At 39.8% G+C, this 20,371-nt stretch overlaps 3 protein-coding genes across 3 annotated transcripts; 1 reads left to right on the top strand and 2 right to left on the bottom strand.

The window, feature by feature from the left end:
- Window positions 1–4,550: 4,550 nt before the first annotated feature.
- Window positions 4,551–6,377, bottom strand: LOC148186035 (sperm-associated antigen 16 protein-like). The gene has a single exon (XM_088071648.1). It carries the CDS (start codon window positions 6,375–6,377, stop codon window positions 5,448–5,450), a length of 930 nt encoding a protein of 309 aa, XP_087927774.1. The 3' UTR covers window positions 4,551–5,447.
- A 16-nt stretch (window positions 6,378–6,393) lies between these two features.
- On the top strand, window positions 6,394–8,769 carry ndufb4 (NADH:ubiquinone oxidoreductase subunit B4). Its single transcript, XM_042510884.2, has 3 exons — window positions 6,394–6,570; window positions 7,490–7,633; window positions 8,632–8,769. Exons 1-3 carry the CDS (start codon window positions 6,394–6,396, stop codon window positions 8,692–8,694), a joined length of 384 nt encoding a protein of 127 aa, XP_042366818.2. The 3' UTR covers window positions 8,695–8,769.
- A 627-nt stretch (window positions 8,770–9,396) lies between these two features.
- Window positions 9,397–18,735, bottom strand: hgd (homogentisate 1,2-dioxygenase). Its single transcript, XM_042510751.2, has 14 exons — window positions 18,577–18,735; window positions 17,112–17,183; window positions 16,669–16,757; window positions 16,454–16,559; window positions 14,944–15,003; window positions 14,760–14,851; window positions 14,613–14,647; window positions 14,420–14,499; window positions 13,997–14,096; window positions 13,113–13,237; window positions 11,288–11,392; window positions 11,053–11,179; window positions 10,418–10,599; window positions 9,397–10,307 (listed from the first exon to the last, which is right to left on the bottom strand). The coding sequence occupies exons 1-14, from the start codon at window positions 18,589–18,591 to the stop codon at window positions 10,164–10,166; spliced, it is 1,332 nt and encodes a 443-aa protein (XP_042366685.2). The 5' UTR covers window positions 18,592–18,735; the 3' UTR covers window positions 9,397–10,163.
- Between the last annotated feature and the right edge of the window lie 1,636 nt (window positions 18,736–20,371).

Genomic DNA, 20,371 nt, shown 5'->3' with positions numbered 1-20,371 from the left:
TATTCTCAGCATGCCAGGAGAGTTGAAAGAAAAACTGATAGGGGTGTGCTTGGGGCAGAGAAAGACAGTAAGGTCTGTCCCTAGAACTCTCTATCTGCCATGTAACATCAAGAAGATACTGCATAAAATAAAATAAAGAAACTCAGAGAAAGAGGAGGAATATGAAGCCGATTATTGTTGGTTATTGTGTAACTTTAAAGACTTCACTCTGATTGTTGCAACTCACCAGAGAAACAGTGGGACTCCTTGCATTTGACATCAATTAATGAATTCTATGATTTACCTGGAGATGTTGAAAAATTGCTATTTGTAATCGAGAAATGAATGACTTCATATGAGAAGAGGAAAACGCTGCCAGCCATAAGGCTGCCTAATGCAGTGTAAAATGCCATATAATGTTTGCATGTTAAATTTCCAGGCAAAATGTATCAAATCAAAGACAAGTGTTTTGTTTGTAAAACTTATTATGAAGCTGTTTTACATACTTGTGTTTGAAATTGTCACTATTAAGCCATGTTCAATGTGTCTTGTTGGTGTGTACTGAGTCAGTTGAACTTCACAAACTTTACAGAAACCCTACTGCTGGCCAGTGTTTTGTAGGTGTAACTGCAGACACACTTTCGCACAAGTACACTCACAATGGCGTAGGCCACATGCATAGACCAACAATAAATCTCCATTTAAGCTTCATATTAACTGTACAGACATGAAAATTGTATTATGTAACTCTTGGCAAGAAAGCAAATAACCACATTTCCCAAAATATCAAATTATTCCTTTTGTGAAGTTATGTCCACTCAACTGATATGGACTGACTAGGGGCCTCTTGGGCCCCATGTAAGACAGTGGGCAAGTTTGGCAGGCTGGAAATCCGACACTTATGATTACTCAATCATGAAGAGCCAGGAACTGAGAAAAACAGTGCTGGTTTAAACTTGACCACTGTACATTTTTTAGTTCAACTAATCTATTTAAATTGGTTTCTCAAGGCTTTCCTTAACCCAAAGCAAAGAAATTACAGTCCTGACGATTTTGTTTTTTACAAAGTGTTGATGCCAATGACAACATCCCGGACAGCTAAGGCATCAAGAGTCCCCATATCTTTCATTATTAGTAAATCACAGGCCATAAATCCCTTTAGCTTTGGAGTGAATATTGCCTGAGAAATCTTAAATTTGACCTAGAGCTGAGCACTGAGATGAGCATCGCTGAAAGAAAAATGTAGGATTTTGTCAGTTCCGTCTCTAGACAATTCATCTGTGTAGCTCTCCTTGAAGATGATGGATGCCTGCTGAGTCACTGCCACGGCCCCATCTCTGCCCTGCTCAGAACATTAAAGCAGAAAATATTGCTGAGTGTGACCCACTGCCCAATGCATAGGTCCATGGAAAGCTGATTTATTAAGAAGGGAATACTCTCAGACAGGGTGAATCAATTTCATAGATATAGATTAGAATAGGATGGCAGAGAGAACTGGTGATGAATTGAGAAAGCAGCATTTCTTAAAAATATATCTTGAGGACTAACACGCCAACACATCAAATATATGGCTGGTAACGAGACTAAAGCAATCTCTCTCAATCAATCACAATTTAAGGCCTGGCGTAATTCAGCTGCATAAACAGGACAAAGGATTCAGTGAGAAATAGGTGCTGAGGCAGAGAGATAAAAGGATGCGAGGCAGGTTTGGTTCAGCCTGAGCCAAGCGGGCTGAAACGTGAATTTTCTCCCTCTCATTCTCCTTTCCCTTTGGTATGACACAAAGGTCGTCGTGAGCTGTGAAGTGGACCGGGCTGTCAGTGGAGAGTGGAGCTGAGGGGGCAGCACAGGGGAGTTGGGCGAGCAGGGGAGGAATTCCAATCAGCCCGAGGCGTTTAAGAAAACTTCTTAAATTTCCCCTCCACTCAAAAATGCATTTATGTTTATGATCCTAGTGATGTCTAACCTTGACTATACTGACTAGTATCTGTGCAAAGTTTGTCATTATAGATGTGTTTTCACATACTTCTACCGAAGGGGTCAATGTCTGTACACTAGTGTTGTCGTCAAGAGCATACTAACCAAGACCAGGACTTGACCGAGACCAGAGTGTCCCGAGACTGAGACAAGACCAAGACGTCAAAGGGCTGAGACCGAGTCGAGACCAACACAAAACAATTTTCCTCTGATTTTAACGAAGGGTGGTAGCCGGTATTGGTGGCAAAAAAAGAAAACTACAAATAAATTATGTGATTGGCTGTATTTGAAGAAGGAAATTTTACATCCAATCACAATAATTATGTTAACAAATAAATATGTTGTGGTCTCTTCCAGTCTCGATTAAATATCCGGAGTCCAGTATGTCTGAGACCAAGAAACCGAGACCAAAATGCAGTTGATTCTGAGACGAGACTGAGACCCTCTAAAAAATGGTCTCGAGAGCAAGAACGATCTCGAGTACTACAACGCTACAATGCACTTCCCTAAAATCTGAGATTCAAACGTAACCTGGGCAAAGTTGGCTACATAACTAACAGGGCTGGGTACCAGAACCCGTAAACAGCAATGTTGACAAAGTACCTAACTCATTTGATACCTTTGTTTTCCTACTACAGGCATGTAGTAGACCTCAGTGCATTACTCCTCAGTTGAGGAAGGAAAGGTCGACTGGCTGGAAAAGGTGATATGGACTTAGGTGTACAAAATGTTGGCTGAAATAGTAAGCCTCCTGCCTCCAGCCACTGACTCAATGACTTTGTAACCAGTTGTGAAATTTACAAAGGCTCTAAAATCACCCAATTATGTACTCTAGATGAAAACAAGGGTGGAAAGAACATAACATTCCTTAGTTACATTCCTCAAGGGCAGCAGAGTAATGGAGTCTCTTGGCCAGAAAATATTACGAATAAGTACCAAAGAGCAGAACAACACATTAGGTCATTGTCTCTAAGCCTACAAACCACTTCAGGGACCTTTTTTGAAGAATGAGGAGAAAAGTACTTTTAGCTTGTGGTTGGGAAAGAAACCTGCTTCCACTTTCCAAACCCGGCTTGCATGTAGAAGTCATTTTAAAAGACCAAAGCAGCACAAAATAACTCCTGATTACTGGGAGTGATTACGTCTTGCAAGGTGGCACAGACTGCTGATAGAAATCATCCATGCCTTTTCAGTCCTGTTCTATCTGTCGGTAGCTGCCTCTGTGTCTATATCACGTCTTTATCTCTCTATTATCTGTCAAAAGCTTTGCACGGTGAGTGCATCAAAAATAAATGTCAGGCAGCATCACTGATGTGCGATAAAGAATAATAACAAATGTTCTGTGGAAAAAATAAAGACAAAGCAGAGTGGAAGTTGATAGTGAAAGACAAAGAAAAAAAGACTTTTTGTTGCTATTGTGCTCACAGTTCAAAAACTTCCAAAAGTTCAACTCCAAGTCCATGAGGTCTTCGGGGTGCCAGCTAGGGCAGAAACATATTAATATTTCATTTGAGGCTACCATAATGGAGAGAGAGAGAGAGAGAGGAGGCTTGCTGGCCTGAGAGTGTGGTCTCACATAGAATTTTGAAGTCATAAATGGATGTTTCAAAAGTGCAGAGAGGGTGGCGCTTTAAAGGTCCTGAGAGGACAATAAATCATTTGGTCACACGTACTGTGGCTTTAATTCGGCCTCTCTGGATCAAAGAGCTTTCTCAACATTTCTGTACTTGACAACTCAAGCATAAAGTGTAAGAAGAGGAAGAAAAATAACTTTTGTGTTATATCTACAGATTGCATTATCCAACTGTAAAACCACTAACCAATCTGTGGACAGGTTATATGACAATTCAGCTTTACTTAACCCTTTAAAACATGTATCGACATAAGTTTTGTTGTGCTGCATACAGATGCCTTTCACAAGCTTTTAATGTACGGAGCCTGAGAAAATTGGTTTGAATTCTTCTGAAAACATCGGAAGAAACAGTATGAGCAATGTGACGAAAAATGTCATTGCAGAAAAAAAGAAGAAAAAAAATTATGTTACAATACATAACATTTATTTTTACTAATTTCCTGCATATTTGGGGGTCAATTTCCTGTTGAGTTGCTTATTGCCTTCTTCACGTTTTTGAAAGAAGTTAAGCCAATTTGCTCATGTTTTAAAGGGTTAAACCCTATCATCCTGCTGCAATGTAAAGGACAACAACCAGATAATTATTAGAAAACAAAATCTGCAAGAATGCAGTGAAGTGATATTGCACTGTGCCAGTACAATTAATTATTGTTCTGATGATCTAAAGGTGAACTTAAGTTTAAACTGTGATCTTTGCATCAGAATTCTGGTATAACCTTACGTCAGTGCACAAAACTCAAGTTTTACATTGCAATATTAGCTCTCTAATGTTACTGCCTGCTGTATGCCCATCCAAACCCCTTGCTGACAAGTGGTAGTATTGCAGTGGTTGTTAAAGGGAAAAATGAGCACTCGCACTCATTTTAGCAGGAATGACAGTTTTTTTTTACTGGTTTATCTTTAAATGCAGGTCAGCAAATTCCTGCTTCCCTGCTGTTACAAATTCTCTTCCTCTGGTGGAGCTGCAGTTAGATTATGTTCACTAAAACCAAAGTTTGCTAGAGACTGCCCTCTGGTGCCTATATTCTATAATGAAACATATCAGAGCTTCAGTAAGACTAGGTGGCTAATGAATTTAATGTCTGTGACCTTGACTGAAGTAGTATACTGACAACAATTATGAAAGGAAAAATAGTAAATTCATACATTTTTATCAGTAGTTTCCATGTAATATGACTTAAATAACCAATCAATAAGAAGTCATAATATTATGACGTCAAAGAACATTCAGGACACACCTCTTTATTGTGGGATATTAGTGCTTCTTATATTTTATATCAATATTATGGAATATATTTGAAATTGATTTTTTCCTCAATACCTTTCATACAACTTGACCCAATGACTCAAATGTAGTAAGCCAATACTAAAATGTATCACTACACAGAACCAGGGTTGGAAATGAACTTTTTTGCCAGTGGCTCGCCTCTTATGGGATTTTAGTGCATGTTCTATTATATATATGTGTGTGTGTGTGTGTGTGTGTGTGTGTGTGTGTGTGTCTGATTCTAGTTCTTTTGGGATTTTTATACAAATATTTAATGAAAGAGTCCTGCTTTTTTTTCCAATACCTTCCATGTTAGTCCACTGACTCAAACTCAGCAACAACTGTTACTACATAGGATACATCTTCATTCATTCATCTATCTTATATAAATACTTTTTATGGAAAATGTGTTTGTTTTTCAATAGCCTCCATGTTAGGTGACCCATTTTATTCTATTTTATATAAATATTCTTCGAGAAAATTCGGGGGGATTTCCCCAATAACTTTCATAATGTGATTGCATGATTCAAAATCAATATCAGATATTATCACTGCAAGGGACACTAAAAACATGCATGACAGACCAAATATTTATTTTTCACAAACATTGGCCTTCACTGACTTCACCCTGCTCTGACTCCTTGGAATATTTGCATCTGTAGGAGGTCCTGGTTGGATCACTTGATGGGTTGTTGTCATTTTGACGCTTGACACTCCTGCGCTGTTCACTGCTTCTTTTTCACATGCATCCTTACAGAGGGGGATGCTGAGCTGAGCTGACTGTCCTAAGACCTTGTCCCTCTGCAGAGTCACCAGCATGGTCTGCTTTAAAACTGCTTGGTACTTTTCATTCATCCGCTTCAGTGCAGGTTCGTGGCTGTTGCACTGCATTTTCAGCTTTCTCATCTCCTCGATGAGCCGATTTTTCTCCTGGACAACACGTTTATGCTGCAGTCGGTGGTAGTCTCTGTCTTTCTGGACCCTAAGCAGTGTCTCAGTCCCGGTAGAGGCTGCCAGTCTGTACTCCTCCCGCTCCCGGTGGGCGTTTTTCAGCTCGCTGTCCAGATGCTGGTTTTCAGTGTACACATCCGGTACCACACCAATCTGTCCTGGATCCACCAGCCCCTTCTGCACCATCTCGGTCCACTCGGTCTGAAAACAGTCGAGTGTTTCTATCATGCCCATCTGGGAGAGAAAGTTGCGTAAAAAGTCATCCACGGCCTCAGGTGGATGTGTGATGGACGTGCTGGGTTCAGCAGCACTAGCTTCGGCCCGGTCTTGGATAGCTTTCACCGTAGCCTCCAAATCTTCCTCCCCTTCAGCCAAACTCCAGCCATCTTCTGGAGACACTGCTTCATACTGAAAGCTTTCACTTTCAGCCAAAACACTCTCATCTTTTTCTCGATTTTTAGTTGCGCTCATTGTTTCACTTGACACTGTCAGCCGGAGAAAGTTTGACGTTGCTATGGTGACGCTTCCAACGCGAGATTTCACGAGTTCTCGTTTGCCCCAGCACTCCATCCGTCATCAAACAATCATGGCGGACTACCAAGAGGCGCCCTTGGCTACTCGGCCAAAAACACTGGACCCAAATGAGTATTTCAACGTCTCGCCGGAGCAGCGACGTGCCGAAGAAGACAGGGCAGCACTACGAGCGAATCTAAAGAGGCAGTATCAGACGCAACTCAATAACCCGCACAGACAAGAGCTCATTGTAAGTGGCTAGCTGCTAGCTAGCAATGTCACCCTTGAGAATGGCTCAGGCTACATGCTAACGGTTAGCATGTCACAGCATACAAGTCGCACGAGCCGAATTTTACTACAGAATATCTTTTTAAAGTTGTTTTGTAAAGTTGGCGCATATTTATGTGAATGTTTTGTTCGTAAAAAATGTGTGGAACCAATACTGTCAGGATGGCCTGGGTTCGTTTTTGACAAACCAAGTTTAGACCGAGGTTGAGCTAGCAATCACAGCGCTGTATATCGTCGATGTTACTTTTCTTTCTGTGGTGTGTCTTCTGTATTGTGTTAAATCCTACAGCTGCCACATGCCAGAGAGAGCGAATTTACACCAAATGACATTGCAACGTTCTCCAAAATATTCATTTGAGATAATTGCCACATACCTGTCACTTAAAACCGTGCAGCTAAAAACACACCTCACTCCAGACTGCTAAATCTCCAGCTGCTTTAATCAGTGAAACTAGTTTATCCCTTTTCAGCAGTCTGCAGGTGTCCACCACTCACCGACATTCAGATGGTCAAAATTTCTCTCGGTTTTATCTTTGTTTGAATCTTCTTAGGCTTGTCACACTCAGTACTTACTTATTATCACTTATTATTGTCATTTTGTTTCTCTGTATTGTGGCTCTACTACTACCACATCTGTCTATTCTGTACACAATGTGACCTTTTTTACAGCACATTTTTGACTAATTGTAGAAATAAGGACATTAAAAACATTAATATTAGTTTAGAAACAGTTTTCTAACTTTTTAACATCAACTTCATCTTCTATGGTCTTGTCTTTATTTTAGCAAATAATTGTTTTTACTCATCTTTTTCTCAACTGCAAAGTTTCAGTTCATACAGGACAATTGTTGAATTTTAATTGCATACCTCTGTCTTTACAGGAAGACCCTGCCCTGACACGCTGGGTGTTTGCTCGCGCCAACCCCTACACAACCTTCAAGCCTACATTCAAGACGTCGCTGTTGGGTGCACTGTTTGGAGTTGTGCCTCTCTTCACCCTTTATTACGTCTTCAAGACAGACAGGGTATGAGACAAGATGTACTTACCTGTCTGATTATCAGTGTTCACTAAATGGCATGGCTCACCTAACTACACTATTTTTTTCACATGACTTAAGTGTATGGACTAAAGATAGAGTGATACATCCCAATGTCTGTACATGGAGCCAAAATTACACCAATCATGGGCACAACAAAATAATAATTTAGAGAACCATTTATTTACAGCCTGTCCTCACACTGACTCTCTTCAGGCTGTATAAAGAGCGAGACTGACAGACTAGAGCAAAAAGAAGAAATTAGATAAAAATACATGGCCAAATATTGTTGCAGTTTGAAATAACTTCTTTCAGAGAATGTCACTTTGCTGACAGTGTCTGGGCTTCATCTCCAATGCTACTGCTGTCTTTTATTGAACCTGTCTGCTGTTATATTGACAATACTTCGTGTCCAACTTGTGGTCAAAACATCAGTAATTTTAGTGTATATAATGCAGTGTAGAACACAGTATTGTCATGAGAACAGAAGACCTAATTTTACCTTGTTACAGCACTAATATAAATTGTACTAGTCAAACTAAAAATTTTGATACTGGGTCTTTTTGCATCATAGATCTTAAAAGCTTTGTGGTTGAGGATTGGGAATCATTATTCCCATGTTGGTTCACAGCTGACTTTTTTTTTTCTTTTTTGGTCACATTTCAATTCACATTAGAAATGACTGCTTCATTTGAAATGCTACTTGCTTTCATTTTGCTCCCCATTGTCATGGAGATTCACCCTCTAAATCTCTGCCAATAGGAGTTCAAGTGAAAATTTGGTGCAATTGTCAGACTGCTGGGCTATCATGCTTGTCTCCCTCTTTCCGCGAGGAGAAAAAAAAAAAGCTTAACAATCACAAAATGCTCACTCATAAAACATGCAGTTGAGAAAAATGTTCGTAAGGCGAAGAGGGTGAGGGTGATATGACTTTGTTGCCATGGAAACTGTATTAAGCCATCATCTGTTTGTCATCTGTTTTACAGGATAGGAAGGAAGAGAAGATTAAGGCTGGAACCCTTGAGCGCAAGTTCAGTTTGGCATCATGAGCTCCTCCTGTATGTTCTAGTGATGTCAGTGTGTGTAATTAATATTAACCGAATAAAATTATATTGTCAAAAACAGTCATGGTTTGGATTGGTGGGGCAAAAGTGTGAATATGGGGGAAATCACATAATATTTCAAATGTGTCCACAATTTACATTTCAACAGATCAGGGTAGGGTAACTGCTCAAATAAATATTCAAATTGCATATTGACCAGTAGACAATGAGTTAATGATGATCACTTTGGAGACAAGTGTGACAAAATAAATGACTCGACTTCATTGTCATCATAATCACTGTGCCCTTGAGCAAATCACTGTTTAAAGCAAGACTATGTTACTTATGCTAAACATAACCTCCAGCCCTTAATTGTTCATGAGTTTGCCTTTTAATTATAAGGGAGCTGAGGACGTTATCTCAAAAACCATTAGACTCTATCGACAAAAACAGTCATTTTAGGATAAAGGAGTTGCTGGCAGTCTACCGCTGCTATAATCTGTTCGGCTTGTATAAAAGGTAAAGCTATGAAAATATAAATATAGCCTACACTTTAACTGAAACATATTTTTTAGGTTGCTATAATATGTTTTGCTGCAGCCCCCATCCACAGTGGTCCTGCGCTTAGCTTCCATTGCTGTTTTTGGTTGATTAAAGATGAACTCAAAGGAACAAATGCAATAAAATCAGCACAGGAGAAACGTCTGGTAGGTTGGACGACAGTGTTTGACCATATATCTTTAAATGTGAGAGTAACAGCCGAAAGTGACAACAGAAATGAACAAGTTTGCTAATTTCACATATCTCTGCCATTCAAAGCAACAGCCAGTGGTCTACCAGGAAGTGTCAGCGCAATGTCACATGATTCGGCCTATGGGTTTGCATTTTTCATTTTAGATCGGAAAACTCTGCAATAGAATAAAGCTCATCTGGGTATAAAAAAAGAAAAACATTCTTTGGATCCACAAAATCAGGCTCCCGTTTATCATCTACGCAGACGCTCCAGACTTTATATCACGAGTTTGGTGTCTGACTTTGAGCAAGAGTAACTCATGTTCACAAGTATTGCTTGAACTTTCCTAGACCATGGAAATAACATTTTTTGAATTCTTAATTTAGGTAGTGTTCCTCTTAAATCTCCAAACTGTCAGAGTACAGCAGGAGATACACACAAGAGGTTTACATGTTCAGCATGACTTACCTGTATAGCTGCATGTACAGAAACTATTCATGCAGCCTCTTTGTGACTTTTATTTTAAACATTACAAATAGCAAATGCTTGAAATCTTTGTTTTTACCGTGCAACTCCAATCTTAGTTGTCTGCACAAAATAAATGACTTTATTCCCTCTGCAATGCCAACAGACATCATCAAACATTAAAGTGGTTCTAGTTATGTTAATAAAGTGAAATAACATTTTTTAATGTGTGTATAACATCTATATTTGGTTCAAATTCCTTCTGACTCACTTAGTTTTACTGTTTGCTGGGTTTCCAGGTGGGATTAAAGTGGCTGCGGAGAGGCTCCCAGCACTGGTAGTAGCTCTTGTCAAGTCTTTGGCATGTTTGTAGACCCCACTTGGTCACAGCCATGCTGAAGGATGACTCAAACATGAAAGCCTGAAGGGAAGAAAACACATGTGACACATATGATCATTGCTGGCATTTACCAGATTCCCAGCTTTTAATGTTTGCGTCTCTAGTTGATTTTTAAGCTGTATATTATTTACCATGGTTCCCTCAGCCACCCTCTCAGGTTCCAGCTGAGCAGTGCTGTTCTTCTCAAAGCAGTCAGCGTCCGGGCCGTGTGGGGTCATCATGCTGTGGAGGCTGCCCCCACCTGGCTGGAAGCCCTCCTCTTTGGCTTCATAGTGGCCTTTGATCAGACCCATGAACTCACTCATGCAGTTACCTAAAAAGACAAGCAGGAGGAGCTGTATCACAACACTGCACTGGTACAATTTGCTTCATAAAACTGAATCTGTAACACCAATTTTCCACTAGATGGCCTTACAGAGCTGTGGTGAAAACAGACAAAAGGTGCTGAGGACGCTTCAGTTGAAAAGAGTCATAAAGCAGGTGGATTGTTATCACCTGCTGTCTTGAAACCGGTTGAGTAAATGGTCATGTTAGCTTCTGGCTGGCTTGTTTCATTTCATGATGGACTAAAATGAGTCTCACTATACAGAATTTGACATTTCCATTCAAATTGGGATTTCAGCTCTGTCTCAACAACCCAGTTCTCAAAATTCATTGCATCTACTTTTTTCAGACTTTTCTCCTCCACTGCAAAATGCGAACAAACCACTGTGGAGCTTAAGAAGGGAGTGTGTGTGTGTGTGTGTGTGTGTTATTGTGGACTTACGGTGGTAGTAAGGTGGACGGAAGGTGTGATCAGCTACACCCCATCGCGGGGGGAAGATGACAAAGTCGGCAATGGCCACTCCTGGTCGGGTGGATTTGGCAGTCAGGACAGTAAAGATAGATGGATCCTATAGGAAGACCATGATGTGACTTGTAAGGGTGTTGTACAGAATTTAAATCAAACTAAAGATTAATAAATTAAATTTAAAAGTAGTGTTTTTAAACATGACTCTCACCGCATGGTCGAAGGCCACGGCGTTGATAACCATGAAGTTCTTCAGGTTGTATTTGTACGGTGTGTAGTTCCCGTGCCAAGCTACCACATTGAACGGAGAGAAATCCTACGTGCAGAGCACAGAACCAAACAAATAAGACAAGTCTGCCCAAGCAGCAAACACAAAAGACTTTAAATTGAGCTTTTCAGGGGGAAAAGGGAATAATGAATAATGTCTTTGTAATCTTAAATTCCCAGAGAGAGTACTTCTTGACATAAAAAGAAAAAAACTGGTCATAATGAAAAGGGTTGATTGTGAAAGAGGGTGTGCTTCTTTCATTCTTTCTTCTCTTTCATTCCCCCTGTTCTTTGTGATACGAGGCTCCAGGTATTATGGGGTAATTGGCTTCACAATCAAACTTTCCCAAACTTTGAGCATTTCGACGCTCGCGGCAGCGCAGTTATGGAGGGAGGGAGCAGCAGTAACAGTGGGTGCAGAGATATTTCTTTATCTTGATTGTTAAAACCACAGCAATTTCATATAGTTTCTTTGTTCTGATAATGCCACTGCGAAAAAAGACATTCAACAGCAGCTCTAAAATCAATATAGTTCATTACAACTCAAGCTGCCTCCTCAGTGACCTCCGTGCTCTTCACACACACTTTCTCACATGAACAGCTAGTGCACACAAACAATAAAACACATACGGATACACATATACACAAGTAATTCATACACATTACATAACTAATAAACAAAAAAAAACCTTAACCACACATGCTATTTACAGTAGTGACCATATAACAAGGCCTTTGGGAAATCCAGAGCAGGTAATCTCTTGGACATTCATCCGTAACTCCACTACATTCGATTAAAATGAAGGCAAAAATGGAGGAGAGCAGGCACTTGCACACACATGCACACAAAACACAAACATATTGGCCCAGTCAAGCAAATAATAAGTTAATTTGAGCAATTTCAGCACTCTGCGGGGAACAAAACAGCAGGACCAGACGGGAGCAGCAGCATCTTCCCTGAGATGAGGCCCCCACCTTATTTACTTACCCCTGTAGCCTCACCCTCCTGGCTTGGGGAAGGGTGGACACCGGCAAAAGAGCGTCAGGTGCAGCCAGCAGCCTGCACCTCTGACACCCAGCACATAACAAGGGGTGGATGCTCAAGTAGTGGCAGCGAGTGTGATGGAAAAATGTTTGTTTTGCCACAAAAAAAGACAATATCTTGGCCTTCTGTACTTCATACGATGAATAATAACAGTATGGTTCGACATGGTTTCCACGGTTACGCCCCCCTCAACCCCTGCCCCTGACAAACCTCTCCTCCCACCTCCTCCCTACTTCGGTTTACAAAAAAAAACCTCTTGTCAGACATTAAGTGTCGATCCAATTACGCGCCCAACAGGACATTTTGGGAGGGGCGGGATCATTTCCCGAGTGAAATATGGTGAAATTAATGCTTAACTTGGGAAAGGTTTTTCCTACAAATCAAAGCTTTGCAGGTACACTGTCTGTAACTCCAGAATGCCTTAACTAATTATGAGTGATTAAGGCTCATAAGGGAGTCGAGGCGGAAACCTGCTGAATGGATAACAGCCAACACTTCGATATTAAATCATCAGGGATGGCAATTCAATCGGCAGGAGCAGCTAATGGATCATATGCTTCACTTGGACGGTTTCCTGTTAGTCATTGTCACAGTTCGATGGTGTTTACTGAGGCAAACACAAACCTAAACAGGGTAATAGGGCAAGTGTGTCATATAGTGTTTGTGTACATGTGAGTGTACTGACACACACAAAGACAAATGTCACCAAAAAAAAAAACCCCACCTGTTGGCATGCGAAGAGCTTTCCTTGGTACTTGTTGATAACGGTGTAGCCCGTGGCCACTTTGCGGTCCTCATACCAAGCAACTGGACACAGGAAATCTCTGGGGTTGGCCAGACCATTGGCTCCTGCAAAACATGCATGTGCAGTCATACATATGCACACAAAAGATATTAACTTTCATAAATAATACTGCAGCCATGGTAGCCACATAGTTAAAGATGGACAAAACGACAGCTCCCCAAAGCTCAAAGTAAGGCCTCTCTAAAGAAGCCAAAATATCTCTGACTGGGCCAAACTAAATGATCCAAGTGTATGTCAAATAAATGTTTCCAAAGATGACTTTTGTCACTTTAGGGTTGTTCTTATCACATCCATGTTTGTTTAAGTGTTTGTTGTTCTAATAAGTTTGGTTTTAATTAGCATTTGCTATAAAAAGGCAGTTTGACGTCACAAGACAAGGGAACAAAAAGCCTTTGAACGCTCCCTGATTTGTGGGTTTTGGGACTGATTCCTGTAATCAATTTTGCTTTATTTTTGTACAGTGAGAGAAATTAAAGACACATTGTCCATCTTCATATACAGTCAGCGGGCAGTACTTTGAGCTAAATGCGAACATCAACATGGTAACATTATTATGTTGCTAACATACTGCTAAACAGGTATAATGTTTACCTTGTTCACCATTGCAGTTTAGTGCATATGCCTACTAAAATTTGGCATTTCTGATGGAAATATCATTAATTTTGCAGGTATTTAGACAGATTATGGCAGAGACTGAATTCAGATTTTTATACAAGAAGAAAACAGACATAAAGAGGTCAGTGTGAATCTATCAAAGAAAGATGAACATACACCACACTCACAGACATCGTGTAAACACACACCTATGGGTCCCAGGTCAGGGAGTTCATAATGGGCTCCATACACCTCTAGTATGTAGCCTCTGGTTTCTCCAAACACGTCAACGCTGAAGCGCATCCCTTGCTGGACAAAGATATAAGAATTGATGGTTAAGTTAATTTTAGTGCTGTTATAAATCTATAAATCTCACATGGGAGGTACCGGTGCTGACGGGACTCATGGACTAATGTGTTTGGGAAAACACATGTTCTGCAGTCACAAATGCTGTTGGTCTGGCTTTCTGTTGCTAAAAGCTTTCCACACTGTTATTTCTCTTTAAGGTCATTTTTGAAAAGAAATAAACCATGCCTTTCTAAATATGGTAAGTGGGGTGTGTGTGTGGGGGGGGGCAAACACAATGGTAGATTTCTGTGAAAACTGGAGAGAATGAAAAACATAGAATTCACCTGGATGACACAGATCTCGCTCGGCTCGACCATTATCTTCCCAAACTCTGTGGTGATCAAGATCTCACCCTGCTGGGGGACTAGAGACACAAACAGAAAAAAGAACATTTGAGGGAGAAGAAGGGCTGAGGATTGAGCTATCATTGTTCTCCTGAAAGATGACTGTGAAAACATCAACAGTCCTTTTCCTCACCAATCAGAAAGTCTCCATCGGAGTTGTTGAAACACCTGGAACGAGAAAAAAAGAGAGTTCGAAAAGTAACTTAAGATTTTGAAGCCGTCTGATATATGAAAATGCATCTATTTGTTACCTGCTGGGAGCATTTGCACACATACTCACCTGTCAACCATAGAGGCATTGCAGGTGTACATGTGGATGCCAATTCCATTGCGAGATTTGGCATCTCCTGCACCACAGATAGTATGCAGACCCTTCAACAGACAGGAATCCAAGTCAATGAACTGAGGATCTTTAATAAAAAAATTATGTTTTAAAAAAAAAAAAAACATATGTCAAAACTCACAGCCACAAAGTCCACTTTCTTCTCTGTAGATTTGGGAATGGTGAACGGCAGCCATCGCAGCTGTGAGAGAAACCTCAAAGTCAGAATCTGCTTATTAAAGGCCCTTAAAACATGTTACGCTTATTGACTTTCTTGCAGAGAGCTTGATTAGAGGATGATCCTTATGTCTTTAAATGTCGAGCATATAGCAGACAGTTGCTGTATAGCATAAAGAGCTGGCTTTTCACTGCTTATCTTAATTCTGCAGATTAAACAAAAAAAGATAATGTGTTAAGTAGTGAGCTTTAGAGCTAATGGACAGATTTTGTTAACTTTTTATCAGAGCCAGGCTAGCTGTTTCCCCCCGTTTTGAGCTAAGCTAAGCTAACCAGTGCTGACTGTAGTTTGATATTTACCAGCTCAGTCTCACAGAATTGTGTGAAAAGACAAAGTCTTTAAGTACACATTACGTAGTTATGGGCATGTACATGCTGGCAACACAAAAACATTGCACAAAGAAATTTGAAGAGGATCTTTTTGTCATGGTAGACATGCAATTGAGTAAATGAAGCGAGAAAGTCCTCAGAGGGAAGGTGGAAGGGATGGATCAAACAAACATAGAGTTTCAATCAGGAGGCTGCTGTTTGTGTCCCCACTGAAACTAAAAGTCAACATTTTTATGGACTATATGGACTTTTTATAACGATGTAAAGTACTTTGCGTACGTACTTTATGGAACTGTAGAAAGTAGGCTGCATAGGTTTACGTCACTTACGTCCCATTCGTAGCCTAGTTACTTTATTCAAAACCACAGTGTTTTTCTAAACTTATCAAAGCAATTTTTGTTCTCTAAATCTAAACCAAATTTACCATTTTATAACAAAGCTGAGACTTTGTAATAGACTTTTCTTTGGCACTGTTTTTATCCTGCCAGTATGTACATTTTTAACACATTTGGTGCCCACTACCATGTTATGTATAGCCAAGGGGTTGTATACTGTGTTGTATTTACCGTACACAATCATCTACCTCTCCACAAGAAAGTAAATAAGCTTATTTCCAAAAAATCAAATATTCTTTAAAAACTGAATACATAATAATTTAAGATGATATTCTTTTCTAAATATCGACTTTGTTTATTTAACTTTGATCATTTAATAGAGAATGTGATGGTACATTTCGGCATGCGGGAAGAAAACACCACCTTGTAAGATATGAGTTCTGTTATCTCCGTTATATATATATCTCAAAGTATCAGCGAATATCAATATAATGCCCAGCCCCAGTTTATTGTGATTATTTTGACTAACTACTGTTGTTTAACCAATTTTGCAGGTACAGATAAGAGAGTGTGTTCCTCAAAAGATGGTGCCCTGACCAAAACATTTAACACAGAGTATTAACTTCACATTCTCTATAGAGAAATTAAAAATGTGATATACTTTTTTGGGGGATTTAATAAAATTCAGTGTCTCTGTCTGAAGCAACAACAAAATAATGAGAAACTCTCCTATTTTCCAGCCACATATACCTGGTTAGGGTCAGGCTCCACCTCGTTCCAGTTCTCTGTTAGGTTTCCACAGGGCACTGCGGTAAATGGCTTATGTTTGACAGACGGCAAGATGCGGTACAACCAGCTGGAGGAAGAAAAAAGAGCCAGTGTTAAGTCAATTCTTACATCTAAGCTCCATTAGGTCTTACATAGTAGTGAATAAGCTGAGTTAAATGTCAGAAACATATGGGTACCTCCTCTTATTGGCTGGCCGTGGGCAGGTGAAGGCAGAGCCGGAGAGCTGCTCAGCGTAGAGGCCGTAAGGACAGACTTGAGGATTGTTCTGTAAAGACATAATACAGTGTGGTCAGACAGGGTGTTAATACCACGTCTTATGTTCAAACAGGTCAGTCTTATTCTAGTGTACTGTTTTCATCTTTTGAGAGCCAGTAAGAAAATGATTAACAAGAAAATAGATGTGCAGAAGAAAAGCAGGCTGAAGCTCACTATGCACCTCAGATTTTCATATTTTTCTGTGAAACATGGAAGAGTCACACCTCCCAACTCCCAGGGTGCCACATTAAGTATTCATGCAATTCAGTTAAGCAAAAAAACAGCAAAATTAGTGAATAAATAATCAAATGAATGACTGCCACAATGAGCCCAATGTGTGTTTTTGTTGGTGTCTTATGCTTACCTGTCCCTCTGGTAAAGATCCCGGGCAGCGAGGGTCCTCAGAGGAGAACTCGTTCCCAAAACCGCTCATGTACTACACCAGAAACACAACACTCAAGTAAGTTAAAGTGACAAACAAAAAATAAAAAATCACATGTAAACACCATGCGGCTTCATTGTAATGCAGGATAAATGTGTTCATGCTGGTTATAATTAAATTTGAAGGCTTGTCATTAAGGCTTGTCTTTTTGTTAATTGTTGTCATATTGATTCACATTAGATCTATGATAAAACAAACTGCAGTTATGCCAAATTTCCCCCCTTGCAGTCATCCATTATTTTTGTTATTGTGTTACAGAGACAGGCTAATTACACTAACATCCTCCACAGTACCTTTTTGATCAATATTTCAATTATAATAGACTTATTACTCCACTATCCTTCTGCACCGGCACTGATGAACAGCAACTATCTTTCGGTTATACACAGACAAACTTGGCACAATGTAAAGAAATCTTGCTGAGTCATTGCTGGTCTGCAGAAAGCAAAGGCATGGATTGGTTCCATATGTGAGCGTTCATGTGGCTTTGGGGCATGCGTAAAAAACAGTTTGGAGGCTCCAGTTTGTGCCTTATGAATGAATGTTATGTAAAGTTGGATTTCACTCAACTAATGAATTTATTTTGTGAAAGAGCAGCAAGAGAGACAGAAAACATAAAGCCCAAAAGTGATCGCATGAACTGTCAGACACAATAAGTCATTTAACATTTAAGCATGACTTATCTATGTTTACTCTGTCCTGTGTTCCTTTGCCGTTTGCATTCATGTTTTTTATTTTATGACTGTAAAGCACTTTGGTCAACTGCAGCTTTTGTGAATGTACTAGAGTTTGACTTATCTTATAGACATTACTTTTAACTATATAATATTACTATCGTAACTATACAAGAAAGCAATGCTTTGTTTGGATAACAAAGCATTGCCTCTAAAAACCAGTGCATGAAGGCTATTACAGACAACCAATACTGGACTACATGGTTTGGATGTTTGGAACTAACTTGTAGCTGTTATTGCAAAAATAAATTATTATGAAATGTTTTTCTCCTATTGAAATTAAGCTTCTCCACTGACACATTGTTCTGAAATGTCTGGAGGAGTCTCAGACCACATCTGGGCAGCTGCTGCATGCAGCTCTCTGATTGGTCAGTGGCAACGCCGCCCTTCAGCTGGTCTACTTCTGGTGTATGCTACTTATGATGACTTGGTGCACAGTTTAACTTTGCATATTTTTGATGCAACATAATAATGCTCTATTCCTGCGTTTTTTTCTCGGAATAATTCAGAATTACAGCAAGTGTGCATGATGCAAACTTTAATTCCACTGCAGTAATCTGAAACTTGCTCGGCAGAAACGCAGTTCCAAAACACTGGTGAATAAACATGTCTAATAATCAAACAACATATAAACACAGTGAAAGCAGCCTTACCTTGAGTCCAGCCATTGTGCCGTCTGTTAAAATTCTCCTCTTAGCTGTTAAAATGTCTCGGTGATTACAAATTAACTTGCAGTCTGACTCTTAACGTGTCCCCTTCGACCAAAATCCACTGCGGGGGCGCGTGCACGCCGGTATATGAGCTGAGTGGAACAGGGGGTTGGATTTTAGGCTGTTTCTCAATATGGGTTTAATTAGGCCTTGACGGGCTCCGTGACGCAACAGCGGGGTCTCATGCAGGATGCGCAATCTGCGCAAACAAGGACCAGTGTCGCTGCCAACACAAACAAGAACCCAGACTACTTTTAAAGATCTGAGTGTAACATACAGGTAACAAAGAGGAAATGTTTAAAAAGGTTCACAGGGGAAGAAAAGAAAAAAACTATGTATCAGGTTTTCAGGGTCAAAACTGTAATCCTGACTTTTTAGGTTATTGTTGATAAAGGGAGAAAAAAATAGAAATAAGTAGCCAATACACTGTAAAATTGGTGGTATTTAAAATAATCTTGGAAACCATCTGCATTGAAAAAGTAAAGTGAATATAACTATAAAGTTTAATTTATGTTTACTTGATATTTAAGTGTAACATTTACTTGAAGCTCTGCTGTATTTACTTGATTTTATGAAGATGCAACTTAAAAAATGCCAAGTAAAACTACCTTGTTCTCTCCAAGTGTTAGCAACTTCAGCATATCAAGTCAGCCTGGCTTTATTTAATCATGACAAAGAGAATTTAGCCAATAATGAAGTTAGGAGATCTGCAAGTTTTGTATCTTTTAACATGTTTGGGAATATATTGACTAGTTTGCAACCAGCAGAATAAAGATATATAGTACGGTATACTTGGTTTACTGAAGTTGCTTAAACATATAAAGACTGATTTAATTAAACTTGTCATTTCTAAGTTGCAACAGCTTCACTAAATTAAGTAAATATAACAAAATTGTAAGTAAACTTAACAATTAGACACAAAGTAAACATAAATTAAGATTAATAGTTATACTTCCTTAGATTTTTAAAGCCAATTGGTTTCTTAGAATTTTTTTTAAGTAAAATCAAATTGTCAGATTTTACAGTTAGAGAGACAGGATTAGTCTGATATAGTGCACCTGCGTAGTTATGTGACCTCCAATGGGACTGTTTGTGCAACACGGTGTCATGCACATCCTCACGTCCTACAAAAGACACAGACAAAAATCTATTAGTACAGTCTTCAGAAAGGGCTCCAAAATGTGCTGCAATGGAAGAGAGTGTGCCATCAACCTGAACACTGGGGCCACCGTCTCTCTGGATTTAATACTCCACCGGTTCATCAAGTTGCCCATAATTCCGTCATGCTTAACACACGCTGAGTTACTGTTTTATTTAAAGCGAGTTATCCTTCCTATACATGATTAATTATTATTGGCTTCTCTTAAAACCAGTATAATACACGGCGTAACCCCTGCACGCTGCAGCGAGCAATTCATTCATGATATGAACAGCAGCAACAGGCCTCCAAAAGGCCTATACATTACTTTACGCAAAATGTATTCGCTTCATTTCTCGAAATAGATGGTCAAACGAGGGGTACCTAATGTCCCCCGTGCAGCATGTATCAAAAAGAATCAATTTCGCCTCTCTCTGTCTTGCCTCGCTTCCCCTCTTGTCTATTTCTTTTCTTTTAGGGAGGTGTTGGGGAAGGGTAAATGATGGCAATTCTCATAGCGAGGCGCAAATAAACTCGCCGCGGCAGAAGTAACTGTTCTCCGGCGAGGCGTGCAGTCAGGCCCGGGCCCCCCGCTGGCAG

The sequence above is a fragment of the Plectropomus leopardus genome, chromosome 21, assembly GCF_026936395.1.
Source record: "Plectropomus leopardus strain MGB_pleo_1.0 chromosome 21, ASM2693639v1, whole genome shotgun sequence".
Lineage (NCBI taxonomy): Eukaryota > Metazoa > Chordata > Actinopteri > Perciformes > Serranidae > Plectropomus > Plectropomus leopardus.
Note: the sequence above shows the minus strand (reverse complement) of the source record. Positions and strands in the feature narration are given on the sequence as shown.

Bases quoted from the DNA above. Each gene is read 5' to 3' on its own strand.
- ndufb4 (XM_042510884.2), top strand. From the start codon at position 6,394: ATGGCGGACTACCAAGAGGCGCCCTTGGCTACTCGGCCAAAAACACTG. The intron at 6,571-7,489 runs GTAAGTGGCTAG...CTGTCTTTACAG, and splicing joins CGCACAGACAAGAGCTCATT to GAAGACCCTGCCCTGACACG. The intron at 7,634-8,631 runs GTATGAGACAAG...TCTGTTTTACAG, and splicing joins ACGTCTTCAAGACAGACAGG to GATAGGAAGGAAGAGAAGAT.
- LOC148186035 (XM_088071648.1), bottom strand. From the start codon at position 6,377: ATGGAGTGCTGGGGCAAACGAGAACTCGTGAAATCTCGCGTTGGAAGC.
- hgd (XM_042510751.2), bottom strand. The intron at 13,238-13,996 runs GTGTGTGTTTAC...CATGTTTTGCAG, and splicing joins CCCTGACCTGGGACCCATAG to GAGCCAATGGTCTGGCCAAC. The intron at 11,393-13,112 runs GTGGGGTTTTTT...CTCTGCACGTAG, and splicing joins AGCTCTTCGCATGCCAACAG to GATTTCTCTCCGTTCAATGT.